The sequence below is a fragment of the Anabas testudineus genome, chromosome 9 (genome assembly GCF_900324465.2).
Source record: "Anabas testudineus chromosome 9, fAnaTes1.2, whole genome shotgun sequence".
Taxonomy (NCBI): domain Eukaryota; kingdom Metazoa; phylum Chordata; class Actinopteri; order Anabantiformes; family Anabantidae; genus Anabas; species Anabas testudineus.
The window spans coordinates 9,869,291-9,896,010 of NC_046618.1; the positions used below are offsets into that span (position 1 = coordinate 9,869,291).

At 42.9% G+C, this 26,720-nt stretch overlaps 1 protein-coding gene across 2 annotated transcripts in view; it reads left to right on the plus strand.

The window, feature by feature from the left end:
* Positions 1 to 26,467, plus strand: part of fam172a (family with sequence similarity 172 member A) — a 136,069-nt gene extending 109,602 nt beyond the window's left edge. For both annotated transcript variants that reach the window (XM_026342895.1, XM_026342894.1), the window contains one exon: positions 23,996 to 26,467. In XM_026342895.1, the coding sequence (XP_026198680.1) occupies positions 23,996 to 24,083 (88 nt within the window). In that variant the 3' untranslated portion in view covers positions 24,084 to 26,467. The remainder of the gene's footprint in view (positions 1 to 23,995) is intronic.
* The last annotated feature ends 253 nt before the right edge of the window (positions 26,468 to 26,720 follow it).

The window sequence follows — 26,720 nt, forward strand, 5'->3', positions numbered from 1 at the left end:
TTTTTTACTGTGATCCTTCTCTTTTCTTTCCATATTGTGATAGTACTTTGTATTACAGCTACATATAATAAAATAATAGGGGGTACCATCTTGGTAATAGAAATACATTGATAAATCAGTCTACTATTATCTTAAGAGTTTGGTACAACAACAAGCAATGAATATATTTAGATTTTTTACCTACCATACAAGTGTACTTGTACTGTCTTGTCACTACTGCCCGAGAACTTGAACTAGTGACCCTGAAACTAATGAGTCATGGATTAATGTTAATGTTAAAGCAAATTCACTTTTGCTTTGACAATAAAGAATTTCCCAAATGGTAGCATTATCAACCCATCCACATCAAAAATAGATATAGCTGTCCGTACGACAGAAGGGATTCATATAGACTTTGCCAAAGTGGGGTCCTGGAACAGAGGTAGCTGTTTTTAGTGACTTAAGTCCTTTCTGCTCACACAGCAGTGATATCAGAGATTTTCACATCTGTAGTTTTTGAGTGAAGCCTGTCTAATAAGAGAATTTCATTGATTTCTGTCTGTTTTATATGTTTTGCTACCTTCCTATTTATTGTAATTTGATAGTGGTAGACGAGCATAGCAAAGCAGGGAGAGGGAGGAGAAGAGTGGTTGATTCCGCATCCCGTGCCAGAGCTCGCTTAAGTTGTATATTATAGCTTTGGGATGACAGCAATGACAAATAAGTGGTCAAAGCAACTTGTAATTTGGGATACTTCCCTGCATAATTTTCAAATGACATTTAAACTAGACCTAAAATAGTTGTAAATAGAGCCCACTTGTGCTACAGCACAAAAACTCAACAAGGCGGGCACCATGTCAACAATGGGAGGGCTGATTGCTTCTTTATGTGCAAGCACTTGCAGATGACCATATTTTGGAAGGCCTAATGAATTACACCTGTATTGATCTCTTGGGGAAATGTATGATACAGGAATATTTTAAGGAAAAATAAAACACTAAGTTTGAGAGGATGAAGGAAATTGGGGTGATGTTGTTGGCAGTAGTGGGATAGATGTGTTTGTGCAGACTTTGTCAGGATGCAGATAGTGGGATCAAGATTGGGTATTGACGAGATAGAAGGCCTCGTGACTGAGCCACAGAAGCTTGAAATAAACTGTCGAGGCACACAGCCAGTCATTACAGTGACGCCGCCTGGCCCAGCTCAACCTTGAGCCAGTCGATAAGCTATTATAACCATGCAAATTGTGGCCAAATCAGAGACCTGACATATTGGTATTATATTCCTGTGCAGCCACCGGGTTATGCATCATTATTGGAAGCCAACAACAATATGCATTATGCTCCCTTGTTGTTTAGCGGGTGGGTAGACTCGTAGGAGAAAACAGACGGTAGACAATAATGTTGTGCATATGTGTTTGTGTTTTGGTGACATTGATTTTTTTGTTTCTTTGTTTTGTGACAGGCACAAACTAAATACTCTGATAAGTTTCTATGATCCTCCTGTGCCATTTCTTTTTCTCATTTTTAAAATCTGATTTTATTTTGTTCATCTGACTCCACCTCCACCCAGCCTCATGGTTGTCTCTCGTTCTCTCTGTGTCTCTGTTTCTCCTCTTTCAGCGGGACGGCAGCCTGCCAGGTCATTTACTCTCAGTGACAGTGTGATGCATCCAGTGGGCCGGCGTTTGGATGATGTAATTTGGGCTAAAGGCTGTGTAAACACTGCTGTGACCTTGGTTTTAGATTTGTCAATAGGGCTGGGTTGGAGAACAGAGAAGGGGATTGTGTGGGATTGAGAGCAACATGGCCAGGCTATGATAGCTGGAAGTCTCTAGCTGACAGACTGATATGATAACCTGAGATACTTCAGCCTTACCTCTGACCCAAGCTACACTCCTTTAACCATCTTTCTGCACTTTTCTCTTTCTTGTCAAAGCTCTCTGCTCACCTCTGCTGCACCCCATTCTCTTTGATATTGGTGTACTGGCTTTCTCTCAAACACTTGTTATTGCCCTCCCCTCATGATCTGCCCCTCTCTTTCTCTTGTCCAGATCCGTTCTTTTCTTCTTTGATAGCAGCTTCTTTGCCCTTCCCTCCACAGCTCGTATGCCCTCTTCTTCTCTGCCACACTTTGCTCTGTTTTTGCCATCATCTGTCCTATGCTACTCTTCATGAGCTCCAGAGGTCAACACAAGCAAACACTGGCCAGCAGCCCAGACAACACAGAGCTATTGATCTAGTTTGGTGAGAGAGGTGATGGGTCTCCTGGTCTTGATGGGAGTTAGGACTTCCAGGTCTAGACTTCACTGTCCTGGTCCGTTCAGCTAAGGGAGGTTTGGATAAATTGAGTATTGGGCCAACCACAGTCAGTCAGTGTTGATCCATTAAAAATGCCTGAGGGCTTCCAAGAATGCACGTACATGGCTTCAAACTTTATTTCAAAACAGAGTGAATGAAGCAAAACACACAATCGTTAATGCATTGGACTTGACAATAGGATTTAAGATTTAAATATTATTTGCACATGTGATCTATATTTTTTCCCTTTTGAGCCTGCACCTAAAACACACTTTCCACACAGAAACGACTTCTACAAACATTTGCAGAACAATTAAATGTAATGAATGCAAGGCACACATATCAGGGAATCTCTGACCATTTGTGACTTCAGCCTTTTCAACAGCTCGAGGTGTTGCAGCTGATATTTGAGAATACACAAATTTGTACCACTAAGTTCTGCGTGCATTGGCTTGCAGATGGGCAGCGATTAATCAGAGAGGTAACTGTGAAGTAGTTTGCAATTAGACTGGAAAGCTCTGAGGCATGCTAATTGAATCAGAAAATTAGCGACAGCTCTGTACTGAGCTGTAATAGGCTAGCTGCTGTTTGTAGCAGGTGCTAGCCCACTCAGCTGTGGAACAAGGTATTTAAGTCACATTAGCAGCAGTAAAAATATTCCTTGATATGGAACAGTTAGATTTTCTGCTCATTTTCACCACCCATGTCGCCAGTCCGCTCAGCCAGCTTGTGGCACAAACACAACTACTGCCACCTTAGCACAAGCTCAGAATGAGTAAGGAACTGAGGCAGTGGAGAACAAATGAAGAGATACAATATTGCTAGAGATGAGCTTTATGGCGGTCACGTGCATAAGATGTACAGTTCATGTTGTTCAGAAGTTGCAATGCCGAAAACCTTCCACTCAATGCAATTGCAAATATTAGTCTGTACTTTCAGCCCTCTCAGTTGGTCTCATCTCTGCAATACTCTGCTGTTCTTCACTCTTCTTACCTGCAATTCACGTATCAACTACCACCGCCTTTTTCCTCCTTCCTCTTGCCTCCCCAGGGCTCCTGTTGGCTGACATCTCTCCCTGACACAACATGAAAAAGTGTTGAGAAATTAAAAATTGATCACTTTTGAGCACAGGGTTGGCATCTCTTCTGCTTGTTGGTTATGAGAAGGAAAGAGAGAGATATAGGAGAAGGAGGGTAGAGAGTCACTTTTATGGGGAGGCTGTGCAAACAAAAGTTGTTTCAGGGTTTCCGTAGAGTCAAAGTTAGGGAAGAGAGTGAGGGAGCGGAGGAGCAAGAGAGAGAAGTGTGCAACGGAGGAGAGAGCGATGTAGAAGCAGAGAATTCCCTAGGCAGACCGTATTGTGCCTCATAGTTCTGGCTTTAAAGTATGCTGCGTGCCACACATACAGTAGGAGCAGAGGCCATGACTGGGAGAGGGAGGGTGTGTGTGAGGAGGTGTGCGTGCGTATGCATGTATGTACTTCAGGAAGACAGCATCCTCTTTTCTGCCTGTTGAGCCCCCCAATCCTCCTCAACATTTCAATCCTGCTCTGACTCTGCTAACTCTGATATCTTTATCAGACACACCTGCCTGTAAACACACCTGCACACACATTCAAAGGCATATTACACTGACATAAAGTAACAAAATGCATATATGCATGCTTTGGCAAGTGCACATTCACACAAACACGCTTAAGTACGAGCCAGTTGCCGCTGTGTGCAAGCTCAGAGACACATATAAATAAAGCATTTACACATTTTCAGCTGTATTTGATCATGCTTGAAAGAATGATTGTGCTATTTGTATGCACTACATATTGATTTCTGTATTTGTGTCTATCTTTATATGTTTTCATTTATGTGCTCAGACAGAAATGAGCAAGGACAGAATGAGGTCTTAGGTTGATAAGTTGATTTATCTGCTAAGGAGTACCCAGAATGACACACAGTGTAGTTAAAAAGTGCATGTATAGTACATGCATGTATAAATGCATTTTATCTGAATATTTTACTGTCATACCTATGAAATGTAGATGTCACCTAATTTAATTCTATTTTTTATAGAAGCACTTGCTGGTCATACAAAAGTGCAAACGCAGAAGTGTTTTTTAAGTAGCTGATTAATAATCATATCTCTAACCTAGTTATTGCATCTGCGTCCATATTTGTGGTGCATCTAGTTTTTGCAAATCGTGTTCTGGCACAAATCTGAACTCTGTACTGTTCACCCCTCCAAAATTAGTCAGAAGAGCCTCGCTTTACTAAAGACTCTTTCTTTATCTCCACAGCCCTCTCTCTCTTCTTCTGCTTCTCTCTCTGCCCCTCCTGAGAGGATAAGGGCACTCCCACTCTTAGTCAACTGTAGAGCATTTGCACTGAGGTAACTGTGAGGTTAGCTTCATCAGCTTTTACTTAGGAAACTGTGGCCCCTGCTGTGGAATAGGTAATTTGGTGTACTCCACCTAAACTTTTACTTAAAGTATTTACTTCAGCTACCTAGTCATTCTACACAACTGTGTCCTTTCTTTTTTAAGGATTATACAGCTGAAAATGATATCAGTCTGAGTGTATTCATTTTTATTCCACACTTTAACTCTCTCAAGATAATTTCCTCTGGCATAGGTCATGTAGGTGTTTAGGAAACTAATCAAATCAGACTATTCCAGCAATCTTCATAATTTAGAGTGAAGAGAAATTCCTCCAAGCCTGTTCCCTCCCTGTACAGCTGCAATTCTGTCAGCTCTGCTCCCGGCAGCATATTCCAACACCAGCTTGTTAAACAATTTCAAATCACATCGCCAACTCTGGCCTATTCATACAGTTACCCCCCTTAAGCCCTCCATCCATCCTTCCATCCCTCCCTCTGTCCCTCCTCTGATCCCATTTCACAGTGGAACCATCAGGAGCTTATCCCAATCTCAGCCTTGGCCGGGGGCCCAAAGCAGTGCAGGGCCCGCCTGAACTCAGCTGTGAACTCTCAACCTTTCCCCCAGCGCCCTTCCCTCTCTAGTTTGCTGGCTCCCCCTTTACCCGGACTCCATCTCTGCCTATTTTAGGAGGGTTTTGGATGAGAGCCTTGATATGCAGTGGATGCTCTTATGCACAGTTTACAGGGCACGTCTAAACACACTCAGGGTGTCGAGTAGAGCTCAACAATAACATAAACTCTCTGCTATTATCCAGACAGCAGCCAACACACCTACCAGCCACCCCGCTAGGCAGCCAGCCAGACAGTCAGCTAGCTGGCCAGGGAGTCGCACTCCTGCATGCTGTCAGTCAAACAATCATCATGGTAGTCACCGTACCTGCTCGCCAACCATCATGAATGTTACAAAGCTGGGCTAAGTAAGACAGCTCTGACAACTTGTCCCCCAAGTAGAAAAGGCGATTGGGTTAATTTCTCCCTCTTTTTTTTTCATTTTTAAACGCACTACACATGTCAACTGTCACTGGCTAGTGACTTATGATGGAGGTCCCAGCCAAAAGACTGTAGGTCTCTGTTGTAGTCATCATAGACACTGACCACGTTGCCCTCTGCTTACTTTCAATTCTCTTCTTTGTCTCTCACACAGCCTTTCCAGACTGTGTATTCAGGAGTTACAATAATGAGATTTGTTGTTTAAAGAGCTGAGCCCAGTCCATATTAGAGTGCCACTAGTCTTGCTGTTCTGGCCTCCATAGCCTTTACCATTCTTTTTCTTTGCTGATGTTTCGAGGTCTAGATAAAGGAGCTGTTCCGTGAATGTAGCAGCTCCAGGGATAAGGGCTAAGCAAATTGTGTTTGTTCATCTCACAGTTAAACTTAAAGCCAGACAATGTTAGAGCCTAATGTGGAAGGTCTTATGAGATTCAACTTTAAAGAGGATATAAATGTGGTTGTTTAATTAAATAATAGTTTACAAGACTGGAATGTAGTATGTTCAGTTTATACACATTTTTGATCAATATGTATGATGATGTTGTTTAAAGGACACATACACATTAAATTTTTTAAATACAAGGCAGATTGGATTCACCCATTAAGACTATAGAGAGCACTTAAAAATAGAGCCTAATAAAAAAAACGTAATGCTGGCACTAGTGAAGAATATTACTAGCTGTGATTGAAACATTAGTCCTATTTATGAATTAGGAGGAGGAGCATTTAAACAGCCGCTTCATGCAAATTGAGACAGGGCAAAATCCACACAGTAACTATAGTATTGAGAGTGTTTACAGTGAAAAATGTGAAAGATGTGCAGCCATGTTAAGACATGGAGGATGTAAGATTTCAGCATATGATTAATGTTCTTGAGCCACATTATAATACCACCTCTCTCCAGTACATTAGCAACACGTAATTCCCTTCATGAACAGACCCAACGAAGCATTGTCAAAGCATTGTCCAACACAACCTGCGTAGTTCTAACTGTCCAGTGTGGTTTATGCTGCACTTTATGCTAATGGGCTTATATATAAAAATAACAAAGCTGCATTTTATATTCATATTAATCAGAAGTTATTATTTGATAATACATGACTAGAAATGTTCTTAGCCAGAATTGTAAGGCAAACAGGCATTTACTGCTTTTGTAAATAAATGCAAATAAATGAAAAGCATGTTGAAAAATTGACAATCCCTTCCCTACTGTTTTACAAAAAACGTACTGAACTGGAAACCATGACCGCAAAACCTACTATATGAACCATACCGTGAATTTTGTGAACCATTCTAACCCTAGTGTCAATAAATTATGTAAACCTAGTGTTCGCTCACCTGTGTTATTTTTAACTGCACCAATATGATGGTTGTGTCCATAGTGGGCAGTGCTGCTGATGTTGAGCCTGCTGTGCAAGTAATGTTAGCCAATGTGTTTGACCCTGTCTGGGAGCAGCAGGCAGCCAAGGTGCTGAAAGGACTGATTCTAAACTGCTACCTTTGCCCATGTCACTGAATGTCAACCCGTCACAGGGAGCTGGAGCTAAGAGTGCCATCACATCAGCTCTCAACTATATTCACAGAGGGAGGGGAGGTGAGTAAACGAGTAGGAGGGGTATACTCCATGGGAAAGAACTGGCAAGGGTTTATGACACTCTGTTGGCTCCTCATATTTTTCCTCTGAAGAGATTTGACTGTGTGTGTATCTGTGTCTCTGTGGACACATTAATTTATCCTCTGTGTGGATGTGTGCAAGTGTGAACTCAGTGACACACATCCTCTCTATGAGAGGTACATCACACTGCAGATGACCCTGTTGGATGTCGATGGCCCTTTTAACTACAGCACCCTGATGCAATCCGCTGTAAATACATTAAACCAAGCTGCAGAAGAGGGAGCTGCTTATCCATCCTCTCTCCCTCTTTCTCCATCTCTTTTTTCCTCCCTTGCTATTACTGTCTCTTTCTCCCTCCGCCTGTGTTATTATTTTATATGTTTCACTGCATTTGTGTCATTCTTCTTGTTCTTTTATCCCGTTTCTGGTTGGACTCCCCGTTGCTACTTCTGTCTGAAAGTAATGCGAACAGACACACCCCAATCTCTTAGCTACCCTGTCTCTAAACGCCGCTGCTATCGGTTACGTCCTCTTCTTAGCTTTACTGCCTGCTGCCCGCATTTACCAGCAACCCCACTCCTCATCACGCCTTACCCTGGCTGGCCATAAGTCTCAGCCCAAACCTGCCTGGGGGTCACATGGAGTGCCAAAGGTGCAGTGAGTGATGTGGCACTCTGGCTGACCCCTGGCTGCTTGGCAGGGCTACCTCCCTAATGAGATTAGCTGGGTAATGCCGACTCTGTGTCTGTTTCTCCTGCCGCCCAGCCCAGCCCACCCTGGGGCTCTTTATTTAGCCGGCAGCAGGACAGGGTGTGCCAGCATTCACAGGTCGAGGGCAGGACAGGACCCACAAGCCCACTGCCCTCTCTTGTCACCCGCACTACCCCCCCCCCCCCCCACACACACACACACATCTTTCTGAAGTGTCAAGCTTGGATTTGTAGCTTTACCATTTTGCGGTTACATTGTTTTTGTCTCTTATTGTGGCTGTGTTAAATTCCCTGAACGTATTTTTGTCTCAGTCAGTCTCTGTGACTTCAAACACACACGCACTCTGCCCTAAGCCAGGCGACTGAGCAGGGAAAGCATGAACCTCAGTTCTTATGCATACATGTGACTGGCTTTGATCATTGATCATAGAACCGTAAAGTGCAAAGCTGCTCACTGTACTGCCCTGTGAAGACACACAGACTTAAAGATTATAACCAAAGCTGTGACCACCAGCCTGGAACTAGTTAGTGAGTAGCCAGACAGTTGGTTCATACCTTATCTTACATTTAAAATATTCAGCAATCGTCAGTCAGAACATGATGCTAAATTTACTTTCTCTCTCTTTTTTTTTATTTACTTTCTCTGTATTACTATAACCCTCTTTGCCTCCTCATCCTCTTTTGTCCCTTTGTTTAGGTAGCTATGAGAGATGTTATTAGTACCCTTATTAGCAGTGAACGAGTTTGAGTGCCAATTAAACGCCTACAACTTTGTCACAGTGAGTGCTTTTATGAGAGGGTCCTCGACAGACAGAGGGCCTCCCATGGCACAGGTGTGTTCCCCTCAGCTCTCGGGTCACTTTCATCCTGGAGTGTGTGACAGCTCCTGTGAGTCTTGACAGTGCTGTGCAGTCTAGACCAGGTGTCCAGGTGTTCTTACTTGTGTGTGTGAATGCGACAACACCTGCCGCACCGTGGCCCTGGGGCACAGACAGGTTCAAGTTCCACCCAAACAAACATCCTGTACCAATCACTCATTAGATGTGTGTGTGTGTGTGTGTGTGTCTGTGCATACCTTTGTGTCTATGTGTAAAAATGTATATTTGTCCCCTGATCTTTTGCAAAAGTGTGTACTTAACAGACTTATGCTGTATGCTCTTCATACTCATCATTTACACTGAAGGATTGGGTTACCCAGACTTGTCAAAGTCAGCTTTTGTGCCGACATTCAGCTAGCTCTTCACCTTGTCATTGCTCTTGATCACAGTGGCTTCAGATTTTGACATTTCGTGTCCCTGCCCATCTTTTTCCATGTGAGCAGACTATGGACGAATGTGTCATCCTCAGCAAAAAGCAATATTTAGAGAGGTGGGTTAGCTTTAACCCGACTCCTAATCTGTGTTTCACTCTAACACCTCTCTTACGCACATGCCAGAATGCACACTAAAAAGAACTCTCACTTTGTCACTTTGGCACAGACAAGTCACAAAATGCAAGCTGAAAAGAATGGAGATACACATTCACAGACATGCGCACGTGTGCATGCACAAACACACATACCGCCCAACACCCCCATGTCACGTTGCTGATATGGACCTTTAGAAGAGAAGAAAGAAGAGAAAAGAAATACTGTTGAATGAAATGAAATTGTGAGGTGGATTTAGAGGCCTCTATGTTAATCTCCAAAGAGAAGTGCAAACATAATAGCCATGCAGTTGGATGTACAAGAAACTTAATTAACCAGAGACCTTGTCCATAGATGGCAGGTCAATGGGACCTCACCCACACAGCTCCTCATCTTTTCTAGTCAAGGAATTGCTGTGCATTTCTGCAAACTGAAGATCCCCCTTAGCCTTTAAAACACCTCTGTATACATGTACAGTATAGCTTGTATGGAATACATAAATACATAAAGATATTTTTCTGTGTTTGTATATGTTGACATCATTATATAAGTCCCTTAGCCAAGCTATGTTCTAGTTCACAGCTTTCACTTTAAAGTGACCACTTCCTAATGGTCATGATATGCTTGTTTGTATAGTGCACCATTTATAAAGTTTGGCTCACATTCTGTTTGTGGTTTTGTTTTGTCAGACTAGTTGCTTTGGTTAAGAAAAGGGAAGAATGTTTTTTTTTTTTTTTTTAAACAGTGCTAGCTGTCCGTTTTGCTTTGCTCAGTGGCAATCCATGTAGCCTAACTTCAATACTCCCTGTGATGAAACAGTCCTGTGTGAATTTTGTGAATCAGAGTCCTCTTGGTTATGGACGCATGCACATATGCAGTGTATGTCTTCTTACTTGAGTGTTGCCTTATCCCTCACACTACTCTGTGTGTGTGTGTCATAGGGCATGATGCCCAGTTTAGGATCTGTGGCGTGGGCCATCACAGTGTGTCCCTACAGGGACACCGGAGCAGGACAGCCCCAAGCCATATGGCAGGAGTCCCTGGTCTATTGGCCGGCCAGTCACATTTGGACCACAGCACACACAACAGTCACCTCCCTGGAGACTTAAGACTGAGACTTTGAGCTGTATGCTAATGACTGGGGCTTGGAGTCTTGATGGGCTCCAGGCTTCATACACTATTCAATTAAAAGCAAAGGAACTATAGAGAGTCATAAGAAGCTGTGGAGGCGGATCATAAAACTTACCTATTTAGAAATCAAATACTTTTGACTAAAGGCTTTTAAAAATTTTTGGGATACTGTTTAATTATTAATAGTCAATTAGTCAATTTCAAAAGAATATAGGGAAACAGAAAAATGGTTTAAGTCTGTCTCTGTCTGTGGGGTAAAGAGAGAGTGAAAGTGAGAGAGGGTGAATGTAAGGTGGAAAGTGTCAGAGGGTTAGGAGTCAGATTAACAAACAGATTAGGAAAGTAAGTCGGTAAGAGGAGTATAATATAGTAGAGGCAGGAAAAAATAAGGGCATGAAAGTCTTGTTGAAAAGGAGAGAAAAGAGCAGCCAGTGAGAGGATCCTGGTAGATGGGGAGATTGTAACATCACACTGGAGGGTCCCTTATGGGACAGCCGCAGACGGAGCACACTCCCTGCTGCATGCAGGAAGAGGAAGCTTTGCCAGTGTGGAAAACATACAAGAGAGGAACGAGAGATGAGCAGAGCAGAGAAAAACGCAGTTCTCCCTGGGGGCAAAGTGGGAATTTTCTGCTAGCGCAAACAGTATGTAGGCAGATAGCTGTGAAATAAGAGGGGAGGAGATGGCAAATAATAAGTAAAAAGTGGGATGCTAGAGAAAGCAAGTGCGGGATTATATGATGAATAGATGAAATAGGTGGAAAGAAGAGGAAAAAAGGAAAATCAGAGGGGGGGACACCTCGTTTAACTCAGATAAATTGATACCTAACATAATGGTGTAATGAGAATTTACCAGTTCATATTGAACTGGTAAATTCTGAATGGATAAAATTCCTCGTTGTACTTGTACTAACTTGCAAATTAATTGCAAAGGAAATGTTTTTTTTTTTTGTAATTTGCTGAAATGAATACAGGAAAACAACAGCATCATTTTATTTTGATTGAAACATCGTCAGCACAGACCGACAATTCTTAAACAAATTTTCTTGCATCCCAATATATCTTGTCATGACTTGCTAAGATTACTGCTTCTGTTTAATTATTACAAAAAAATTATAGTTCAGAAATATAAAGTTCATACCTTCATTAATTGAAATAGTGAACACTGTGAAAATGCATTATTGTGTGCAGGCACATGTGGACTCGACACTGGGAAAGTGTCGGAGGAGACACATGAAAACTGCCATTAAACCAACGTAACCTAAGTAGTGTAACTCAGTCAGAGCCGAGGGGTCATCAGAGAGGCTCTGATCAGAGGTCAGAGTGTGCTGCTGTGAAATGGGACATTACTGCTCACGAACACAGCAATAAATACAAAGAGAGAAACTTTAACTGATGTAAAATATGAGGCAGCTTTGGAGCATATATGTTGTGCGTGTCTGCGAGTGTGTGCACACGCAAGCGGGAACTCGTGTGCTTTAGTGTGTGTCTAGAACTGCGGTTTTGCTTAAGGGAGGCAGGAGGATGGGGTTAGGGGGGGGTTTAATATGCTACTTTAGCCCTCAGGGGGCTGTACAGTTGAAAGTCAGTGCATGAGGCGTGCAGAATCACACCAGCCTGTATTACAGAGGGACTAGGGTTAGTGGTGGATTGGACAGCTGGGGGGGCTGCTATAAAAAGTGAAATCATATCACTTAGCAGCTGAGTGCAGATAAAGCTGTGTTTGAACTGGGAGGCATAAATTATACATTGTAAACAGAGTGTTGGGAGACCACGGCTCGTTTAAATTATGAGAGAGGGTAGTTTTTCTCTTCTTCTTTTCTCTCTCCCGCACTTCTGTTTCTGCTGCTCTCACTCACAGCCTCCTTCTCCTTTCTCTCAGTCCTCCAGTCTCGCTGACTTATTTACCTCGTGCCTCTCTCTTTCCCTTTTTCTCCAACATCTGCCTTAACGATTAGCGACCCCCAACACATGCACACATTAAATCTTTTTTTTTTTTTTTGATTGCTTGCTGTTTGAAGGCCGAGGATAAGCTCATTTTCCCAATGTTTCTGTTATCTCTTTTAAATGTTTTATTTCTTAACTTATTTGTGGCTTCCCATTGTTAAAATGCCATCTCACCTCGTCTCACCGCCCTCCTTCTATAAGCCCTCACCCACAGTGTTATTGAGGAGTAGCATTCCACATGTCATGGACGGAGGACAAAACTGGGTGATTGGGCTGACAGAGCGCTACAAGATTTGATCAATGTTCCCCTCCTGCATAGTTCAAGTTGGGCCGCTGTGTTTGTTTTTTAAGGTGCCTTCGTCCCTCCTGACAAGTGCGAGGTTATTGATCAGTTTATTCTATTTGCCGTTGACCACTCGGCGCGGTCTCTCTGCTCACAAGTCAATAGTGGAGGATTGAGAGGGTGAGTGCGTCCCCTGACCTCCTCTCCCTCAATCTCTGACTCGTTCTCATCCACCTCATCGCACATACACAAAATGAATGACTTTCTCTGCCCGTTGTACCCACACCTCTGATCCCAGCTACAATTTTGATTGATCTTGAAGTGCTGCAAGGTCAGGGCATGACTGTGTGTGTATCTGGTGTTAGCTGATGATGTGAGATAAACATCTTAAGCTATGTTGGGGAGAGTGCTCTGTTTTTTTCAGCGTGTGTCTCTGTGCACACGCCTATGCCAGGCATGGGTGTAGATTGTGTCTCCTCGTCCACTCTCAGACAGGGATCAGTGCCATTGCTCTGTTTGGGGGAGTTGCGACTGTCTCTGTGGACATCTGTGGATTAATGCTTGTTCTTCTAATGTCTACTAGAACATGGATTATTGGACTGCTTTCATACCAACACTAATGCTGCATCGAAACACAAAGTGGCTCTGCTGGTCTATGTGATGGTTACAGATGTGTAATTGTGCAGAGCAACAGTCCAGGCTGAAAGTGTATCAGACACAAAAACACTGCACAGCAGTTTACCATTTGACGATTTGATTTTATTTAAGTCATGCCAGCAGTAGTGTACTTCCAGCTCAGTGATTTACTGCACACACTAAAATTTAAAGGTGTATGGAACATTTTAATACATCTCGCAATTCCGACATATGCGCGTGCTTCTCAAAAAAGTTTCACTGTGTACATCTCCTCTAGTTTTCGTAAGAATTAGCGTATCTCAGATTCTCTGTGCTCATCAACATTGCTTCATTTCAGAACTTTCTTCATTTATGAGGACCAGACTGAGGGCTGCAACCCCTCGCCTCTCCGTGGAGCAAGAGGAGATAATTATTCTCTTTCTGACTCACACATTTCGATGAAAAATGCATACAGCTGGGGCTCGAAACAGCTTAGCAAAAGGTTAACTCTTCCCCACAGTTGTCTATGCCTACAAAGGGGAGCATTTCCGACAACAGTGGCAGCGCCGCGCCACTTTGTGCTTTCCTGCTGTTTTGTTTGGGTGTTTTCAACATAGTCGTGACCCTCCGGTGGCCCTATGCTTTGTTTTCCCAAAGTTAACTTTCAATCAAGAGACAAGCCAGCTGTTGTTTGCGTGGTATTCTGTACATCATTTCTTAAGCAGACATCTGAGCGTAGATTTGCAGCAAACCGATTGTGACATGAAGGCTGTACATAGACACTGCACACTTATTTTGTGTTATCAAGTTTCAACTTTATGTAAATAATTAAACACTGACGTTATACGCAAGCAAACATGCCAGTTGTGATGTGTCTGTATTTTGACAATCATCATCATCAAGTCTGAGCAACCAGATTATTTTCTTTTCTGACAAACATGCTGTGTTGCATATGCACATCATTGTGCTTGATAGTTCTTAAGATCATCTCATTAAGATTCAGAATTATTTTTGCCTTTTTCACCTTCACATACACTATGTTCCCACAAACACTACTGTTACTCACTCAATCAGACACACACACACACACACACACAAAGTTGACACTCACACTTGAGGCCTTATGTGGAAGAAGCACTGCCTGGGAAAGTGATAGCAAGAGAAAAGAAGCTCTGGAGAGTGAGTTATCTCTTTAGATGTCATTGAGGGGCGCCTCTCCTTCCCTCTATCATTTCCCTCTTTCTTCCCTTCTCTCTGTCTCCCTCTCTCTTGTTCCCACTTGCTCTCTCAAATCATGCTCGCCTCCAGTGGTATTCAGACAGTCCAAGGACAAAGTAGAGATATGCTGGGAGCAATGGACTGTCCGTCAGTGTGTGTGTGTGTGTGTATATGTGTGTGTTTGTGTGTGCGCACATGTGTGTGAGAGAGAGGGGTTGATGTTGAGTCTTTGAAACTGTTCTTCCCTTGTCCTGACAGATTGGAGTCTCATCCCTCTCTATTTAACCCCCTGATGCTATATCACTCACACATACACCAAGCACATTTTCCAGGCTCCTGTGGACACACTTAATGCAACGGAGGATTTAAGATTCACCCAGAGCTCTGTGTACAACTTGCTGTTGTCGAGGTCATGCCCTTGTGCTTGAGCACTGTTACGTTTGCTTCATTTGATATTTATTGACTTGTCAAGGTAATGGCATTAAATAGCTTATTTCCATAAAAATATAAGATATGTTTGATTCTTTTTTTCTCATCTTTTTTTTTTTTCTTTTACTGTCTGAGTCTTTTATTTGTGGCACCAAGCCAGGGGTCTCTATATTACTAAGTCATGCACTGTGTTAATGTGGCCTTGGCTTGTCTGACTAAACCAGACTGAAGTAGATGGCCCCAGGGTCTGTGATCCTGACAGAAGTACACACACACACACATGCACGCCTACACACAAAACCAGCCAGATGCCTGACCTACACGCTTTATGCCAAACACATACACACACGGAGTCCATCCTGGAGACAGACTTCTCCCTCAGTGTGTGTGTGACGCGGCAACTCCATGCTCTCAGACAAACAAGGGAAATCCTTTTTGTCTTGCCTTGTCCATCACAGGCCATCTCACTGTCCCAGTGCACATGGATGGCTGCAAACCCTCCCCCAGCCTCCCCGGCCAGGTTCCAAAACCAAGGGATTTAACCAGCACATGAGCACACACACACATCCACATGCAAAGGCCCCTTTGGCTCCGGCCGGATTCCCCTGACGCAGGGACACACGCAGGCAGGAAGTTTGAGGAGAGGTTTGTGTCAGCTTGCTTCTCTTAGAACACTTTAGGTCTGACCTTCTCTTGACCAGGCTGCTTCCTCCTCCATCTCTCCGTAAACAACCATATCCCTGCGACTGAAGGCGTGCCCAGTTGCCAAGTGTAATAACATCAGTCATGTTTTGATGTGAGGTGGGACGTCTGTGTGAGTTAGAGAGGCAGATTCACGTAGATATGTTTGTGTTTTACGGTTGCGTGTAGCAGGAGAAACCTTATGTGTGTGTGTGTATTTCCTCCTGGGTTTCTCTGATTGCGGGGATGGCAGATCTTCGTCATGGAGAAAACCGTGTTAACCTGTCACCTTAGCTGTGTAACCCTCCCACTGTTTCTCCAAACACATACGTGCGGCTGTGAAGGCATGTGCACGCAGTCGCAGACACGCACACACATAAAGAGGGGTTGTCCACTGATCTTGTTGAGTGTGTGTCAACTCCATTAGCACATTCCCAGATAGGACCAGAGCCCTGTTATCTGTGGCGACCCATTAATTACACTTTGTTCCCTTAAGTGATCTATTTCAGACCTGCCCCGCCCTCAACACTTATTCTTTGCTATCTCCACCCCTGGCCTGCGCCTCCCCCACCTGACCTCTCTCTTCTCTTCTCCTCTCCTCTCCTCTCCTCTCCTCTCCTCTCCTCTCCTCATGCACTAAAATATGCATTTTGAAACAAAAAAGACAAATCTGACGCTCACTGAAAGCTCTGTGACAAAAGTACTTGTACTGCACTTACCTACCTAGTAAGCTACTAAACAGCGAGCTGCTAAACATTAAGACATGTTAGGCAATCGAGCAGTGTTTAAAGTGTTACTACCTCCCTTCTGTATTAGTGTAGTACATTCCCGGAGCTTAACATAAGTGTTGTTTATGATTTAGCTAATATAAAATTCAGGCAACTCCACTAGTTTGATTGTTTGCAATCAATATTTCTTGTTCTGTTCAAAGGCAGCTGCTTTGCATTAACAAATGTGTTTTCCCTGCTTTGTCAGTGATTGGCACCGGTGACATAATGCATAGAATCACAATCATTTGTGTCTACTACACTGATTTTTTTTTTTTTAGCTTGTAGTGCTGACAATATCATTGCGTGAAGTGCTGGTCATGACTACTGTTTGCTGTAAAGCTATGAAATCCACTTCATGCTTTTTTATCACTAAACCATAAGACCCTGCTCTGTGGAAAACACGCAACAAGGCATCTTTCTCGTTGTAAGCATGACAGCAGCAAGTCTAGTTCTGTATAAACATTTACAGCCAGAGGACTAAGATTTATATGATGAATGTACGGAGAAATCATTTTAAAACACTGCCATGTACTGTACATTTCCTGCCACATACTGTGCATTCCCTCACCATGCTGTCAGTCTATAATGCCTTTAGACACAAAGCATGTGCCTGTAGTGTTAATGGCTGAGCGGTCTTCTGTAGAGCTTAGACAACCTGGTGAGTGAAGGAGGGTTGTATGTAAGGTGTGTGTGGCTAACATGGCCATGTGTGGATGGGGGTTCTCGCACTCAAGGCCGCCTATTCTTTGACCATTGATTCTGTGGGCGGCCTGTCTTTCTTACAGGTGCAAGGGTGCCTCTCTAACCCCTCTCCTCCTCCACCACCTCTTTTGTGACTGAGTGATGTGTGTATGTCTGATATTGTAGAAGAGTGTGTGTGTGTGGCTGCACATGTGTGTTTTTCTATGCCTGGTATTGTCCTGAAGGTGCTGGGGAGGTGTGTGTGTGTGCTTATGTGTGTGCCAGACCTCATTGTGTTGAAGTAGAGCAGAGGTTGTGTGTTTATGTGAGCAGGGAGTAAATGTAGTGTAGTGAAGTGGTGTGGCAAGTGTGCAGCGTGGCTTGGATTTGGATATATGGACCCCGTGCTTGTGTGTGACACGGATACCCGTGTGCGCATGCTCTGTCTCCACCAGTGTCTTTGGCAAAGGTTGTCTGTCCTGACCCTTGCCCAGGCATCGTGTTTGTGTCTGTGTATGCGTGTCTGTGCGTATGTACTTGTGCCTATGTGAGTGCACGTATACGACTGCAGTGCCTCCACTAATGGACAGTCTTTGTGGGGGCCTCTCTTTTCAGCCATGCTGCTTTTGAGACACATTGTGCCTGGGCATAGAAACAGAAGCTCTCCATTGCCCCTCAATGGGCCAAAAACAAAACCATGTCAGGCGAGCTAGCAGCCCCAGAGTGTTTGCCATTTAAGTCCTGACCAATGGTGGTGCAGATGGAACAAAAGGCCTGGACAGGCAAGGAGGCTTGCACTGTTTACAGTGTTAATGTCTGGGTGGCACTCCCAACAAGGCTCCTCCACGCACATACATGTGTATGCGCACTCAGTCACTCAATCTCGCTCTTTCAGTGTCCCTTCTCTGACATATACGCACACTTAACAGGTACATCTTGCGTGTTTTTAAAACAGAAGCGCCAGTGAATCTTGGGCATACGAGGAGTGCACATTTGCCCTACATTTGTGTCAATTGTTTGTTTGTCCCATGCTATTACAGAGATGCTAATTAGGAGTTTCTTGGTTTCGTCAGTTAGAGTAGAAAGCGCTAGTTGTGCTCCCTTTTAACCGAACAATTTATGTATTCATTGATTTTCTACTATATCAACAGTGAGACACTTTCCTTGTTTTCACGTGCTCTATACATACGGTTGCAAACACGTGTCTTCACTTTTAATATTGAAGTGTGGTTTTAATACGTCGGTCTCAATGATTTATATAATAATAATAATATTATCTCAATGTAAGAAGTAGATGAGTAAAAGGTACAACCAGTGTCTTTGTTAAGCACCACACACAGCTATCTCTTCTTTTTCCATAGTGTCTCATTCAGTTTGAGTAGAGACAAGTGAAACAACTGACATTGAGAGGTGTTGTCAGAGATGAGGGTGTGTTTGGGCTTTCGATTTTTACTGAAGAGGAGAGGGGAGAGTCTGACACTGGTATCAAATAGCCTGTTCTGTCCTTGGACTGGGGTTATCTTGTAAATACTGTGCTCCAAGTCTATAAAAGTGAGGGTCCTTTATGACAGCCAAGGCCACTCATTCACATTAAAATAAAAAAGCACTCAGTGCAGTCTCAGTGTCTGGGTAGGTAGGCAGCGAGTGGGGAAGGATAGATGAAGGGAGGGATCTGAAAGAGAAAGAAATACAAAGAAGTACAGTGTTGCGCTGTCTTTTGTGAAGAGTCCTTGTCGCAAGTTTCACTCTGCCTGGAAATATTATATGGAATGTAAAGTAGCTTACGTGGGTGATGATTTGAACAAGTTAATGTGATATTCTCCCCTCTCTGGGCTTTCACTTGATTTTGTTTTTCTGTGTCTCTCTTCTGTTTGTATTTTATTCTAAGTAAATGTTGATTCCCCTCAGCGGCCCCTGTAGCTAGTGATTCAGGTTCCTCATCTCTAGATGTGTAATGAGTTCTGCCTTGTTTTTGTCTAACAACACATAATAATAAGCAAAGTAATTAAAAGCAGTACGAAAGGGGGGGCGTGGGGGGTTGGGGTGGGGGGAGTCACTTTCCAACAAGCATTAAAAATGAATTGCGTTCAAGAAATAGCAGTGGTATGACTGACTTGATGAAATGAATTCCTTTTTGAGTTATTTTTACTGTTAAATAAAACATTTAGATTTAATTTTGACTGAGGACAGCAGCTCCACGCTCTGTTACAAAGCACATAGTTGCTCTGGCAGTGTGGCTGTCACCTGCCTGGACTCTCTTTGACTTCATTTTCAGTGGCAACATGTCCTGCCCCCTTCAACAGACAGCCGCGTAGGACAAAATGACATTCTTGACCTTTACGCATGTCAGCAAGCAGGATGAAAACACACATACCTGACTGTAGGCACATGTGCATCTCATACGGACAATCAGACACATAGGAACTAATACACACGAGCACAGTTTCTGCACACACAAACACACAGTGTGCACATACTCCCACATATGTTAGATCATCTAATATCAGAGAGTGTCAGGGGCGGAAATCCGATCGTCTGACAACCAGGATACAGATAGCGATTCCCTACCAGTGATCCATGCAACAGATAGTTTCCACAAACAGCAGCCCAGCTAAGGTTACAGCCAGCCAGTGCCTGCACCACAACACACAGCTGTGCCTCACATCAAGATAAAACAAAAGCTTAGGTTGCCGTCGATAGGAAACTGATAACAAAATGCACTGTTTGTGTTAGATTTTTGATGAAAACTTTGACAAGCGGAAATGAGAAAATGTTCGCCTCTGCATGCAATAATATCATGTATATCAGTCGTGTTAGGTATTTCTGTTTTTGTAATTTTTGCTTCACGATCTTATCGTTGTTCATCAAATTTTTTAATTGAAGCTTATTAAACGTTTAACCCACGTGTCAGAATATTTGACTAAGCACTCATAATGGCTTTAATAAATTCTGTACACAAAGAAAAGTATCATCACTTTACATTTGCCTTGCCTCAAAATCCTCTTAATAATTTGTGTATGTATTTATATTATAAATAAAGCAAAGAGATATTGCCCCCTTCACATCAATGTAATTACGAATCACAAAAAACAAGAGTTTGATTCAAATAAAATAGGCCATTTGTACATAAGCAATTAACTGGTGCGGCTTTAAATAATGTAGCCCAGATGGAACCTAATTATAGTCGGCATGCTTTGATTTGGGCTTTCTGTCGGAGTATCACTCGGGGCGTCACTTTGGCTTTTCAGTCACCTAACTTTTGTTTTGAAATTTGTGACAATCAGAGCCGATTACCATTTGTAACAGCATGCTGCGTTTGGTGCGGCGGGAAGAAAGCATGGCCTATAGCTATGGAGGAGTTTCCTTGTTTCCTTTTTAACAGCTCAAAACTCTCCTCCCCTGTTCCCTTACCTCGCTGCACACAAATGATAACAACTGAGCGCACGCGTGTGTGTGTGTGTGTGTGTGTGTGGGCATGCGGGTTGGATTGCTTGCTGTTTTGGCCGAAAATGCAGCAGGTATGTGCCGCACGTGTGAGCGAATGCATGCGTGTGTGCGCCATCGATGAGTAGACAATCAAGAGCAAGTAATGAGTGTCTGTATGTGTATATCAGCATCTTGTAGCAGCATAGAGTCAGAGGGAGATCAAACAGTCAGTCAATTACTTTGAGAGGGCTCCAGTGGGAGTGACAGAGAGGGGGAAGGCTAAATGTCTGGGATCAAATACTCCTCTCTGCCTGTCACATAATGAAGCAGCTTCACCAGGCTCAGGCAACACACAGAATGGTCAAACGTGACCTGAGCAAAGGGCACGGCGTTTCTGTACCTGCTCTTTGCTGCATTACACCGAGACACCTTCATGAAGCTTTTTTTGTTCGTGGGTTGCCACACCTCAAGGTACCGCTCTCAGCATTCTGCTGGCAATAATAATCTCTGCTCGCCATTGCCTAATGCTAATTATAAACACATTGGGAAATGTAAAAGGATTTTTTGTTCTGTATTTCCCAAGATAATACTCAATGTTATGGAGCTCACAGTAATGACATTATTGCATTTACTATAAACCCTTTCAAAATAAGCAAATGTAACTTCATGATTCATAGTCAATACAAGGAAACATACATATACAGGATACTTTATTTTCAGTGTGATCAATTAAATACAAGGTATAGCTTATAATTAGGATAATGAAAATGGAAAAGTGCTTAGTCTGGTATATCTTGGTTTAACAATACATGAAATCAATTACCTGTAAAATTTGCTCATCATCAAGTTTTTTCAGTAATGCCCTAAAATTGAGGATAAAATAGTGCTCACTGGCTGTTTATGGCTTCATTTTACACACGAGATACAGCTAGATGACACATCTTCGATCCCCACATCTTTTAAAGATATTACTTTGATTTGTGGCATAGCTGAGGTAATACTCTCCCTCTATATGGGGTTCCTCCTCTAAATCAGTGGCCACATCTCAGCTTTGACAATATCCATTAGGTCCGACACACTTTGGCTGTTAAAGAAAGAGTGGATGTAAGCTGTTAAAGGCCTATTTAAGCCCATATGAGAGTGGGTTTATATCTACAGTGCGAGTGTGAGTGTTGTCTGGGGGCAAGTGTGTGTGTGTGTGTGTGTGTGGTGGAGGAGTGGCGGTGGTGGGGGGCTTCATCACAGAGTTTCGATGTAATCCATATAGATATAGAGGGGTGGAGCTTCACATTAGAGTCATTGGAGGGGCACAGGCTCATCTGCATATTGGCACAGAGACGCCCCCCCGGTGACCCTGAACTGCGATGGGATAGGGTGGAGAGGCTGGCGGCATTCCGGAGGAGTTCACCTCCAGTTCAGGGTGAACGCGAGAGCTCTGCAGCATTGATCGGTTCTGCAGGAGGAAAAAATAAAAGAGGAGAAAACAGAAGTAAAAACACTGGTGAGACAGAGACCAATGAGACAGGAAAATGGAGGAGGTGGAAAAAAATCACAGTGCCTTAAATTGGATATAAATGATAGATTAGAGGTGTGAGAGGGCTGTGTCTTTGTTTTCCAGGGATGGGTGTTATGTTGAGCCCTACACAGGTAGCAGAGTCACTGAGAGTGCCGGGTTATTGACTCCAATGATTGCCAGGCCAGTAAATTTGACCCAAGGCACTGACAGCAGTCTGCTAGCTATATAGCGAGCAGTGTAGTCCCTTATCTCAGAGTGATCGAGAACCCCCTTACATACTTGTACACACAAATTACACACTCACACACAAACAAAACAGACCACGAGCAACTGAACGCGAAGCCACTGTTAACCCAAGACCCTGTACTTACCCCCGGTCCTCCAACCCATACACACACACACATGCACGCACGCCATCTCCATTAATGCGCCCAGGCAGGGGTCAATCTAATAAACATGGGGTCAGTGCAGTGGTCATCAGAGGCCTGTCTATGGTGAGAGAGCCTTTAAGGTGCTTCCTAATTGTATCCCCGAGGCCTTCCAGTCTAGCTTTTTATAGCCCGTACAATGTACACAGAGGAGAAGACAGGATGGAGAAAGGCACCGAAGAAAAGAGCAGAGTACAGAGGCATTTGTAATATGCGAGTGATGGACTCATCCTGAAGGGTCATGGTTTTCAACGAAGACCAGTTATTTCAGGCGACCTATCTGATTTCATGTAAGCTTATCCTTTTTGTTTAATCCTATTAAGAATATTGTAGGGACGCATTTTGATTTTCTTATCGGACAAACAAAACAAAGGTCCCAACAAAAACAGGTGTGCAAATAAAGATTCAAAGAAGAAAACTCATTACTATCAGGCTAGCATTCACTCGTCTCCCTGTCCATAAACACGTGTACATTCTCTTAGATGGATCAACGGATGCAACTCTTATATCATTTCACAGCGAACCTATTCTCCCTCTGGGAAACAAGAGGACACCTCGATATGGCTTCTCCAGTCCAGTTACAGTCGTGTTGCTAAGCAGCTGAGCTGCTAGCCAGCGGCAGCAGAAACAAGCCAATATCTGTTATCGCTGAATGGTTAGTGAGCAGGCATAGAGACAAGTCGGGCAGCAGCTGCAGCTATGATCTGTCCTCATCATCGATGCTCTGATGCAGATCTGAGGTGTTCTATAGCAGGACTATCTGGCATAGTCAAGTTTGCAAGCTATCCATCTAAAAAGCTGGTTTGCGATACCCTAACCTTAAGGAACCTGACGCGCATGGACCAGATTTCAAGCTCCAGCGTGACCCTAACTTGGGAACTGGCTAACCTGGAGGAGGTCAGAGGGAAACCCAGCACTGCTGCCTGCCCCCATCACTGCCAGACCACCTGATATGTTTGCAAGTTACCTCTGTCCAGCGTCTGTCTTGCCTTTCCTCAATCAGCTCTTTAGAATGAATGACTACCGCTCCACTGGTTTCACTTAGTGCACCCATTGTGCATAACTCTGGTTTTGTTGGAAGGCTTGAGATGGAAAGAGGGGAACGTGGAGCGGTGTTGATTATCAGGTATCCACTTGGATAACATATTAAGGCTGTCCCATTGGAGTAGTAGGTCACAGGCTGTCATGGCTCTTATGCATAAGGCCTTAGGTTTGCATAAGGCAGCGCAATGCATTGTGGGAGTGCTGAGACTAAACATCTTATCTCGTGCTGTTTATTCGTTTTAACAGTTGCCAAACCAGTCGTAATTGGTGCACAGCTACAAATGGAATCACGTCTAAATGTCCTCATGCACTCATTTTGCCTGCAGCTTTACAGTAAACAAATGTCTCGTTAACCCTGCTCATGCTTGTGTTTGTGGGTGTGTCTCTATCACATGTAGGTACAGAGAGACACGAGCTGACCTCCTGGATGAGTTTCAACTCCATCTTCATGTTCTTCAGCGACATCCTGGAGGCAAAAGAGAGTGAGGAAGCAGAAGAAACCTCCAACACTGTCACCACTCGCAGCAGCTCCCTCAAAAGCAAACACCAAGATTTGTAGAGCAAGTGCTACTTGGAGCAAGCGGAGAGGGAGAATCAGACAACGGGGGTTTAGAAATCAAGGCTAAGAATCCATAGTTTCTCTTCTTTTATTTTTTATTTTTCCCTCTGTAACCTCCTTAAATCTTTTGTTGCTCACTCTTCTTCCTGGCGTCTTTTCACCCTCGCAGACCTCCCCGGCTCTGCACACACACAGCCTTCTTGTTGTGAGATACAACAGTACGGGGTCACCATGTATACATCACAATAACGTTTTACATTACTTCTAGATGAGTGCAACTGTCAAAGCAATATGGGCCTGAGTGTTAGCGCTTCCCTAGCTGCGGGTATGGGCCACAGCAGCACAGATTAAGGCTGACAGGCACTGTGCACAATGCACTGTGGTGCACCTCTAATTGTCCTGACATCAGCCTGAACTGAGCTAATGCCCTGCCTGCCCTACAGTCTGCACCGCTCAGTCTCTCCCTGTTTTTCTCTCACCTTTCAGTCCTAAAGCCTGAACCGCTTCTGCTAAAATCAGCTCATTCATTATGAAACTTTCCAATGTTCAGTATAATTTCAGCCTGGCTGCTTCCCATCTTCTTCTTTTTTTTGTCAGCCCATACTCACCACAAATGTTTTTAATAGGAGTGAACACACACTCCTAACTGGTGACCATTTGTTTTTGTTTTAACAAAGGGTGTTGTTTTTATGACTTCTTCATTCTCCAACTCCTCCGCACATGCAGTCGGCTGTTAAACCTGACTTTGATTCAGCTTCGTGTAAAATGTGGCTCTAACCTGTGCCATATATTTCTGGGATTGCTGTGTTTATAATAAGAGAGATCTTTTTTTTTTCTTCTTCTTTAATTTCTCAACTTTGAACTAAATTTGAATGCAATGCTGCGTGAACACATTCACCCTGATTTTTTAATATTAAGCCAATACTTCTCATAACTGCAGGTGTTTGCTTTAGAATATCTCTGGGTTTGATTTGCAAAACTGTTGAGAGTCCATTTCTTTGTGTCTATTATAAATATATATCTTTTTTCAATTTTATATCCTCGAAATTGATGTCTCCACATGATTGAATGTGATGAAGCAAATAAAACAAACACAACCTGTGCTGAATATGAAAAATTCCGGCCACTGAGCATATTTAAAATCACTTAAAGTCAAGCATCAAAATAGGTTTGAGGAATATCTCATTTTAACGGGAGCCAGAAGTCAGCTCACAACACTCATAAAGCCTCAATATATCACCTTACACATGTCAGGAAATCCAAGATTTCAATATTATTCTAAGCCTGAGTGATATTTCCTTAGATGTTGGAGAAATGTAACGTATCTGTTTTTCCCCTCTCTTTGCCTCCACCAAAGTCCTCTTCTTGTGTACTTAGAAGTGACAAAGTCAGCTCACTGCTCAGCTGCACATAATCTGACTATGCGGCACAAACATGATAACATTTTTTCCATAAGGCTGGTTTTAAGCCACTCAAGGCTTAATGGAATACATTTGTAATATGTCCTGACATTAGTAAAAAAAAAAAAAAATCACACCAGATACCTTAGACACATTCTCAAATATATACTTTTTCATTTCACATGGTTACCATTGTTAAAGTTTTACACTGTGAAATCCTGCCTCTCCTTCCCACTGTGTGAATGGTTTAAGGCTTTTGTGGATTATCTTTCTGCTGTAATGAGACAACTGTGGCTGATGGTTGCAGGCCTAATTTCCTTTTAATTTGATTCAGATCTCTCCAGGTTTCGGCAAAGAAGTTGGGTTATTATTTGATTTGATGAGTTTCATTTCAAGATACCGTTGCTCATCTTTCTGCTTTTCAGCTACAATCAGTTCATTTTTCACTCCATAATTTGTATATTGTTGCCTTAGGAATAAACAAGATTCTGCTCTCTGTTTTTAATAATATCCAGCAAGCCATATGTGAATGGAACTAAAGATGTAAGAGCAGCCTAAATCCAAAGCACAGTCTGCAAATAAAAGAGGACTAATTTGGCCAATTGCTCTTAAAGACATTATTTTTTGCAGATGGTTTCTATGTTGTGTTGGTTTAAGAAGCACGCCTATTTTGTTTTATCACAGGACAAGCCTTTAGATTTTATGAAACCGCGAGTGTCCTGCCAGGTCACATATTTTTCATATATTCTCTCAGATGTGTGTCTTATTCATCTTTGATCCATTTGGTTTTAAAGTTCTGTCTTTAAAAATGATTTTTTTAAATTTTGTTTTCTGAAACCCAATTAATTGTTCTTCTTTTACATGATGGATTTAATTTTTGTAATTAACATATTAAAAATGTCGAAAGCAAATAAAAGCAATTTTTGAATCTTTGTTTTTAAACTGTACCTGTTTCCTTTTTCGTTTTTATTTTCCCCTCTCTGGATTTTCTTGCATAGTATCTTTTACGCATTGGCAGTGCTGGATTGGGCACAGTATGGGTTTGGAAAAAAAAAAAAATCAGCAGATCTTCAAAGCGATTGTAAAGAGAGACGGAATGATGTGGCCTGAGTCATCATCTCACATGACATGTAAAATCTAACCACCTAACATTACATTATTCAT